At 37.4% G+C, this 10,141-nt stretch overlaps 1 protein-coding gene across 1 annotated transcript in view; it reads left to right on the top strand.

Annotated features, from left to right (window-relative positions):
• The window catches only part of LOC138048708 (uncharacterized), a 2,952-nt gene extending 2,688 nt beyond the window's left edge, over positions 1-264 (top strand). Inside the window, exon 2 of the mRNA XM_068894845.1 lies at positions 1-264. This exon is cut by the window's left edge and continues 1,400 nt beyond it. Within this exon, the coding sequence (XP_068750946.1) occupies positions 1-264 (264 nt within the window).
• Positions 265-10,141: the final 9,877 nt, after the last annotated feature.

The raw sequence follows: 10,141 nt of genomic DNA, 5'->3' as shown, positions 1-10,141 counted from the left end.
CTTTTGTGTTCTTTGTCTAAGATATTAGAGAAAATTGTCTTTATAAGACTTTACAATTTCTTACTTGAGATTGGTTATCTCAATCGCTTACAGTCTGGTTTCCGCCCAGGTGACTCGACGGTAAATCAATTAATTTATCTGGTGCATCAAATTTACCAAGCTGTTGAGGATGGGAAGGAAGTGCGTATGGTTTTTTTGGATATCAGCAAGGCGTTTGACAAGGTGTGGCACAAAGGTCTTCTTCATAAGCTTGAATCAGTATGAATCAGGGGAGCTTTGCTTAGCTAGTTTGAAAGTTATTTGTCTAATCGTCAACAAAGAGTGGTTTTAGATGGGCAGTCATCTGATTGGCGCCAAGTTGAAGCAGGGGTTCCTCACGGTTCGGTTTTGGGGCCTCTGTTATTCCTTATATATATTAATGACATAACAGATGAAATTCAGTCAAAATGCTTACTTTTCGCTGATGATACTTCGCTTTTTGAAGTCGTTGATTCACCTCGTAACACTTCGTTGATGTTAAATAAAGACCTTGAATCCATACAAAGGTGGGCTACGAAATGGCTTGTTACAATTAATCTTAGTAAAACTGAATGTATGACGTTTTCATTTAAACGGGTAAGACCGCTGCATCCCGACCTATTTTACAACGGAAATAACATTACTGAAGTTTCTAGCCATACCCACTTAGGCATAACGCTGTCTTCTAACCTGACATGGAGAGCTCACATATTTAGTGTTTATCAAAAAGCTAGTAAAAGATTAAATATGTTGAAAGGAATTAGGTATAAAGTAGGCAGGGATACACTCAGAAAATTGTATAAGTCGGTTATCAGACCTGTTATGGAGTATGCTAATGTGCTTTGAGACGGCTGTACTAATGAGGAAAGCGAACTCCTTGAATCGGTTCAGAATGAAGCCGGGAAAGTCGTCACAGGTGCTATGCGGGGAACAAGTAGGATTCGCCTTATGACAGAGCTGGGGTGGGAGGAGATGAAAGTTAGACGCGATATTCATAAGCTTATTTGTTATTTTAAGATAGTAAAAAATTTGCGTCCGCCTTATCTTAAGGATCTCCTCCCAGCTAGAGTCTGTGAGAGAACTCATTTTACCCTTCGATCTTCTCAAAATTTTACTCTGTTCCCTGTTCGCACAGAGCGCTTTAAAAGGTCTTTTTTCAATTCCACAACTAAATTGTGGAACGACATTGATTTGGAAACTCGTGAATCTCATTCAATTGGCTCTTTTAAGAGAGCGTTAGTTAATTATTTTAATATTCCAAAGTATTTTTCGCCTTTTGATTATGCTCTTGACAGATACTCGTCCGTAATTCATACTAGACTGCGTCTAGGCGCTTGTGGTCTAAATTATTATCTATTTAAGATCGCTGTTAAGTCTTCACCTATTTGTAGCTGCGGCTTTGACAATGAGACTGTAACTCATTTCTTTTTACAATGTCCTAATTATGCTGCCCTCAGATCTGATTTGCTCGCTGCTGCTGCTCTTATAGCTTCTGGTCAATATTCTGACCAGCAAAAAGTTAACGTTTTTCTGTTTGGCTCTTCTGACATGTCAAATAATGAAAACGTTGAAATCTTCTCTCATGTCCAGCACTTTATAAGAGAGTCTAAACGTTTTTCTTTTTGTGGTCATTATCATTGACCTAATTAACTTAACTGTCTTTTTTGACTTACTTTGTATCCCGTGCCCGTGTTTGTTTTTTTATGTGGTAATTAGAATTTTGGTGTAAGCCCCCCGTGATGAGCTCATTTAGCTCTTGGGGCAAACATGTATATAACTATGTTTAACTAAAAAAAAAAAAATAGATGCGTTATTAAAAATAATAACCTGTTCAAAACAATGAAAAGGTGCATTAATTATCAATAATAAAATATGAAAAGTATTGAGGAAGCCCGTTGTAATTTAACGGAAGCAGGACAAAAGCAACGCATGTGTTTCAGGTAATCACGCAGGACAAAAGCAACACATGCGTTTCAGGTAATCACGCTAAAGCTGCGTCATCTAGGGCGAGCATTTGATTGGCTATCTGTGGCTTTCTTTGATCATTCATCAATTAGAATACATGGTTATTACGTTTATTATTATAAAAACAGAAAAAAAAATTAAAAAAAGCTTTAAGGGAAGTAAATACTCAGGATGGCTCTTTTTATTTCAATTACATGCAGTAAAGGTTCTGGCAGAAAAAGTATTCGTCATTTGCATGCCATTTAGAATATATCTGTTCGAAAAAAAAACTGTCTCTTCTGTTTAAAGTGCCACTAACCCCAAAATATTTTTTTCGCTAAAATGAATCTTTGCACCTGTGTGAAACATTTCATTAACTCTTTGTAAACATGCATGGGAAGTGGTTTGTGACGTCAAAGCAGGAGTAGACCCACTCCCCTTCTGACTTGGTCGTGAACAAAAGATGCTTGGTTTTTCGCAAGTTTTGAAGCCTATAAAATGGCAGGATTTGTTACGAAAAGGAAAAAATGGCCACAATGCGTTTCGAACAGGCGCAAAGATTCATTTTTGCGAGAAAAAATATTTTGGGGTTAGGAGCACTTTAAGCATACGAAGTCAGAATTGTTAATTTTAGAAAAGGAGTTCCCTAGATAAGATAACTGAGTAAAACACCTGTACCCAGTTCTTCAAAGCCCGATTAAGCTAATCCTGGATTACTGGAAACTTAAGTAGCAGTTTATTTGGTCCTTCAAAAAGAACTTGCTCAAAATTTTTAGTCTTCAATTTCGGCGAAGACTTTTGTTTTCCCTCAGCCTAAAATTATTAGTTAAACCTTTTTTTTACTTACAAAATTCATACCTAGGCTGGTACTTAATCCAGGATTAGTGTTAATCGGCTTTTGAGGAATTGGGCCCTGGAGACAGGAAACTGAATGTGACCATTAGAAAATGTTTACTGCGACGTGACGTCATCATGCCTACGTTGACGTCCAGTATTGATGAAGGCGTCCATCATAACAACCCTCATCATTGAGGTCACAAAGCATGAGGTGAAAATCCAGGTGAATCAGTTGAGAAGCCAAGCAACGCTAAAGGTATCTTTCTAGGTGAACCATTCTCTTTATAAAAGCATAACCACCTCAACTTTTCAAGGAACTTTAGCAGGTGCTTTGATTTGTAACCACTGTTAGGGGTTGGCCATATGCAATATGCAATATCAGGTTTCTCAGTACTGCAAAGAGCAGTGAAATTGCGAAGGGAAACATCTTTGGCAAGTGAATCAGACTCAATAAGATCATCAACAAGCCTTTTTAGGGCTGAGAACTCATCAACATCCTCCTTCTCTCGGTCAGCTCTAGGAAGTTTTAAGACCTGATTATCCCAGGCTGAAACATCTGGGTTCCAGCTCGTTCCAATCAATTCTAAAGTTCCACTCCTATCAAGTCTGGGTTCGAGAAAGCGCAATGCCCTTGCTTCATCATTAAATTCAATAACAGGAACACCTTCATACTCTGTAATGGCCCTTTCAATTGCATCCATATTTACGCCATGTTTCATACTAATGCATTTGGCCCTCTGAGAAACAGTTGTTCCACTAGGTAAACCAAATATATCAGCAAGTAAGGCATAATACTTAAGGCCAGGCTTATTTTTGTGCATAGCACTCAAATCCTTAATGATTTCAACATATTTAGTATTATTCTTCGATTTTAGTTTTGAAACAAGATTACGTATTACTGTTATTTGAATAACAGATACACCTGTTTGAATAACAGATACACCTGATACACCTGTTTGAGTAACAGATACACCTGTTTGAAGGAGCTTTACAAGATCCTCAACAAGTTTGGCTTCATCACCATTTAGACAAGATTGTAATAAAAGATCTGTCCACTTTTGGGGTTTGTTTAACTCCTTAATAAGGGCGTTAGATTTTTCTTCTGATTCCTTTTTTGCACTTTGAGACTGTTTCAATGCCTCAAGTTCCTCACCATGTTTTGCATACTCATTTCGGAACTCTTTCAATCCAACACGTGTCTTGTTACTTCCTACTTCATACGTGGCTTTTGTCCTCTTTTTCATCACGTTTTTCAAGTCATGTAATTGTTTGTGGCAGTTCTTGCACGTGAATAGGTGTTCCCCAGCATTATTTAATGGATAATTACTGAGGCACATGGCATTATGAGAAATATTGCAGCCAGCTGAGGCCGTAGGCCCATGATATCCTATTGTTGTGTGTCTGTGTTGGATCTTCGATTTTAGTCGCACGTATGTGAGATAATTGTGATGCTCATTGCTATTTTTCCTTGTTTGTGATGAATATATCTTCGATTTTAATGATGCCGAGGATTGTTATTGTAGCTCGTTGTTATAGTTGTTCAAAACAATTCCAACGATGGAATTAATTCCTGCAAGGTGTGTAACACTGCAAATTTGCATACTTTATAAGCCAGAGAATTCAGTCATTTTACTCATGCGAGCCTGGGTTTAGAAAGACGATGGATTCGTCGGAAGACGAAGGGTTATTTATTACACAGAGTTCTACGAAAGCAGATAGTTCAGCAGAAATCCCTGGGTTTAGACACGGGACGAAAAATTGGATTTACATAGCGTCAAATGTCTTGTCAAAGGCGCGATAAAGACCGCGTTTGTTACAGCTTTACATGCCTTTGACGTGCGTCAAATATTATCTTTGCGGTTGCCTTTGCAGGGGGGTCTCAGGTGGTAAAGGCCGTTTTTACTACAGTTTTACACCCAATCTTTGACAAGCGCCAAAGGTATTATTTGACAACCCTTTGTTACCCTCACAAAGGTGTCGTCAAAGATGTCTCGGCTTCAATTCAAAGACTTGGCAAAAGTGTTGTCAAAGATGTCTGAGATTCAGTTCAAAGGTTTGACAAAGGTGTGGTCAAACATGTCTGAGATTCAGGTTAAAGATTTGACAAAGGTGTAGTCAAACATGTTTGAGATTCAAGTCAAAGATTTAGCAAAGATGTAGCCAAAGATGTCTTGGGGTGTATTTATAGCTGTTGGCTTGAAGCGCTGAATTAAAAACTCAGATCTCTGGACTACTTTTCCTTAATCAGGACGGTAGAACGAAAACTTCTGAATTTTTCCTGCCGTAAAAGACACCGTTCAACTCAAACAACTGTCCATCATAAATGTACTTGAGTCTCAATTGAAATGTTTTTCAAATATCTGAAATATGTCTAGAGTGGCATTTCTGAAACCACCGTAGTCAAATTAATTTGCCATCCACCCCCGTGTTATGCCATATGAGAGACAGACTGAAATGCAGATACGACGAAAAACTGTTTTTCCATTTTTTATTCAAAGGAATTCATACTCTTGGCAAAACCAAGAATCTCACACCTTACATTCTGTAATATCTCTAGGAATCGATTTTGTTGCGCATTTTTAAGTGGTAGTATACATTCAAAATGTAAATGTAAAAGGGTATAAATAAATCGAAGGATGGGAATTAATTTTTCTCAATTCCCGTGCTTCACTTCTTTGAAGGCTTCAATTTATTTATACCTGTAATATTTACACTACACGCACAACAAGCGCCTTGTTATCAACAACTTTGTTGCATAACAAGTACAATCACTGTCACCGTAGAATTAGTTAAGTTAATTTATGACAAACAATCATGACACCTCTCTTGAAAGTATCATGTAACATGACACAATATCAAGAGTAGTGGACATAAGTGACAGGGTAAATGGAACCACTGAAAACTTTGAATAAAAAAAAACTGATATAATCTTGATTTTTTTTTTACTCACCAACAACAAGTCAAAACCGAAAGGAACTTCCCATGAAACAGCGTTTTAACTTTGAGGCAAGCTAATAAGTTATATTTATGTTGTAGTTCATTGTGGAAAACAGCTTTAGCCACACCGACTTGAAATTACCAAAATAAACTTCGAGTAAACGCTATTTCATGCGAAAATCCGCCAAAATTATTTTTAACCCTTTGTGCCGAAAAGACACTCAATCGACGGCCACCAGCATACTAACTAGATTTTGCACCAATTGTAATCATTGATTTCATTTTTTTTTTCTGCATGATTAAAGTCTTGAGGTGACAGTGTGAAGTGAAAAGACTTTGGCTTTCCCATTTTTATTACGTGCCGGGAAATAAATGTAAGTTCCAATTGTTCTATTTCCTAGATAGAAGTTAAGACTTCTTCAACAACGAACTATTGATATTCTTGGTGCAAAAAAATTGGTATTCTTCAAATGAGACGGCCATTGTTTTATGAGTAATATAAAATGCAACTCTCCAACTCACAATCGGTCACCCAATAAATGGTTTAGCAGCACGTCAATCACTGAGGTATCAGGTATCAGGCAGGATTCCTGGTAGTATGCTGATGGGCTTCTTAGGTGAACTTTTGAAGTCACCTAAATCCACTTCAAAAGCCGAGAAAGTCCTCTTTAAAGAAACAGTGAAATTCTACTGCTACTCTACTGCATTTTTTGCACAGAACACATTTTTTCCAACGAATGGTTATTTGTGCATAGAAGAAAACCAGACATTCTCTATATATGCATTAGCATGGCTATTAGTTGATAGTCAGCAAGTGCGTCAACTAAAGATTTCCAATAGATTATCATCAGCATTTTGGGCGGTATGACGGTCAAGTTTCCTTGGTCAAACTCTCTTAATCTCTAATACTGGTTTAACGCTAATGTTACCAAGTTTTAAGCACTGCGGAACAACGCGGATTGCCCACTGCGGGGCGTCTTGCGGGGCAATACGCCGCTCTTACAAGTTTTCTGGTTGTTGTTATCTTCCCCTATGAGGCCACCTAGGCGGATCTTCTACGCAACGATTTTCTGTCCAAAGATCTCACCAGCATGTCGAGCTGGGTTGACCACCAAGGCAGCCTTTGTCATGAACTTCCTTTTCCTCTTCCTTTCTTCTTCGTTTTCAAGCTCTTCGCTATCACCACTATCACCAGTCGCGGAGTTGTCTGATGACATTTACGAATTAAGACTTCAGCACAATTTCTTGCTTGATTTTAATGGCCTCTTTTATCGAAACACTTTCTGTGAAATTAAAGGAAAAGGCAAAATAACTTCACCATGCTGAATTTCCACCTTTTCTGCACTTTACTCACATTTCCCAGCATTTGTAGTGTCTCTGTATGCATTTCAGATATATAAAAAACAGACGACGACGGCGAAAAAAAGAGTGGCAGATTAGGGCCAAGAAGGAAGTTCAGGACACTCTCAATCAGTCTTTTCTCCGTTTATGTGAATAGTAAAGATCATTGGTCGCTGTGTAATCAGAGCAACCACAACAGAGAAGATGCTGTGGTCGTCGAGAATTCATTGGTTTACAGTCAACCAAAACTAACCCGGCCTGTGAGCGGAGCCCCCTCGACCTTTTAGTCAAGACTAGCCCGCAGGGTACCCAAATATAAACCTAATAAACCTTTCCCCGATCCACTAAATCCTGAACGGCCCTTACCAGGCAAGTACTGCTGGTTGTATGTTCGATATTTATCAGCATTTTTTTTTTTCAGGGAACGGGTTCCAGCGCTTTCTGAGCTATTACGTATGATCTTTATGGGCTATTGATGCCCTGTTACAACAAAGAAAGGAACGGTAACTTATGTTAGTGTCTTTCTTTTGATCTAAAAGGATTCTATCTTGGAATGGAACGGACTAATCGAGCTAATTTTCCATGATGCAAATCCCTTCCTTAACCTAACAAAGGAAAAGACACAAAGTTGAAACAAATCTAGAGTATCAGTAAACCATTAAGGTTCTGTCTCTTATCATAGGTAGCGCAAGCTCGATATATGTGTATCTGTACTATATTATGTACGAGTAGGAATTTTAAGATTTGTATGGGACAATGATTTTTCGCAAAAGTAAAAAAACATATATGTACAAATTTACGTTTTAAAACAAGAAATAGTTTCCCTGGCTTCAGACTTGTGTTTCTTTGTCTTTGCTTCAGTTTCTGGGTTGATTAAGAGCGTTTTAGGTGGTTTTCGGTCCCTCTTCTATAGAGGGGGAAAAGAAGAGGAACTAAAAACCACCTAAATCGATCTTAATGGACCCAGAAACCGTACCAAAGACAAGAAACAGAAGACTGAAGCGAGGTAAGCTGTTTTTTTTTTTTATTATTTCAAATCGTAAATACTTTTTAAATTTTGAGAAAAGCCGTTTTCCCCGTACAAACCCCTATATTTCTGCTCTTGCATAAAAAAGTACAGTACAGATACAAATATATCGAGCTTGGGCTACCTGTGGTGGAACGCAAAATTTGTGAACGTTGCATCTAATGACACTCCTTGCGAAAATATTGGGGAAGGAATCTGCGCTGCAAATAACCCAAGATGCCCCCCTTCAAAAAGGGTAATTTATACTGTACGCAAAAGTGCAGAATATTTTGCTAGTACAAATCTATCATTTTCGTTTAGCGGCTCAGCTGTGAAGATTTCATTTAAAACTAATGCTGCTACTATCAGAAATTCAATTCTCATTTTAAGTGGATTTATACTGATGATGGTCAGTATAAAAAAAGCCCTAGAGCGCTGGATCGAGGACAATATGATGTCATTCTTAATCAGTAAACCGCAAACCTTTTCCAAGGGTAAAGGGTGGGGTTTTCTACCTAACAGTTGTCATGTCGGGTAGTTAAATTGATTTTACAAATTCAGTGTATTAATTTCTTTAGTTTTCAAAGTCCTCACCAAAGGGAACCAAAGCAGGAACCAAATAAAATGTATTCTAATATTTGCGAGCAAATACTGCAGCCTTACAGGCATGAGAGAATAAGGAACGATTTTCTTCTTACAGACCCTATGGCAAGTGGAGTTTTGAGAAAATGAGTATTTAGCTCACCTAAAACCCATATAATATTACACATGTTTGCATTCATTTTACACTACTAGCTGACAATCTCCCTTCTTCAACTTTTTGTTCTACCAACAGGCCCTGAAGATAAAACCTATACAAAATTAACCCTTTTAATCCAAATTGCCCAGGGGGAAGACGAGTGTGCTAATAACAATAGTATATGCCTTCTAACTAAGACTCTAAATTTAGTAAAGGCTGCTAGGTGTTTTCTTGAAGCACAGTATTTAATTCAATTGCACAACCTATGATTATCTTATTGGTAGTAGATGGAGGGAGAGGATTTAATGGGGAAAGCAAATTGTGTATCTCATTTCTTGTGCTAGGTGTAAGTGGTTCTTTAATTAATATAACACATGCATGTGTAAGTAATGAATAGGGTACTGTAAGAATGGCTATTACCTCATGACATCTTTGTAGTTTTCTTGGCATGTGTAAAATAATGTTCTGCATTCCTGCTCAGATCTGTTTTTGTCGTTGCATCTTTGGGAATAAAAAGAGGTCTTAATTTCTCCTACAGAAAGTTGATACCATGCACATATTAAGTAGTGCTTTATTAATGAATAGTGATATGACATGTGCACATCTGTACTTCATGAAAAGACAAATGCACTAATCTAATTAGGGTGCACACTGCTTCCAATAACTGATAATTGCAGACATGTACTCTATTGTTTGCAAAAAAATGTGGGTGCTTTAATTAAGAAATAGCCTTGCATTCTTAGATGCAGATGCTCCTCAAGCAATGGCAGTACTGTTGTGATTGAATCTCTGCTGTTTTCTTCTTCAAAGTTTCAATTAAGCCCTTCCTGAAACATAATTGGCTAACCTAAAAAACACAATTATTTTCAACCATGTTTTAAAAAAATAATAAAGTTATTTTTTGAATAATCTTACTTCTTATGATGTATCCTTGTTTGCCTTTGTCCATGGTACAGAATATTTCCAATATTTCTGTATTTACTACTTAATTTGTACTATTGAGGGGTTACTGGCTTTATAAATTGCAAATTAAAGTTAAAGGTAAAATGTCTGTCATTAATTCATTGTTATATATCATACATACATTCTGCATGTACAGTCACTTGAAATGTCAAAATCAGTGTGTTTTCATGGGGATTAGATTAGACATTGACAGGGTCACACTTATTTTTCCTTAATCAATCACTGAAAACTTATGTGCCCATTAATTAATTTAATTAACCTTTTGTCACCCAAACCAGTACTCGTCAATGGGGAACCCCCGGGAGTCAATGGGTTAATCTGAGCTACTTTGATTTTTTTGCTAATAATCAAACAGA

This window comes from Montipora capricornis, chromosome 5, assembly GCF_036669925.1.
Source record: "Montipora capricornis isolate CH-2021 chromosome 5, ASM3666992v2, whole genome shotgun sequence".
Classification (NCBI taxonomy): Eukaryota; Metazoa; Cnidaria; class Anthozoa; order Scleractinia; family Acroporidae; genus Montipora; species Montipora capricornis.
This window is presented reverse-complemented; position numbering and strand designations above follow the sequence as displayed.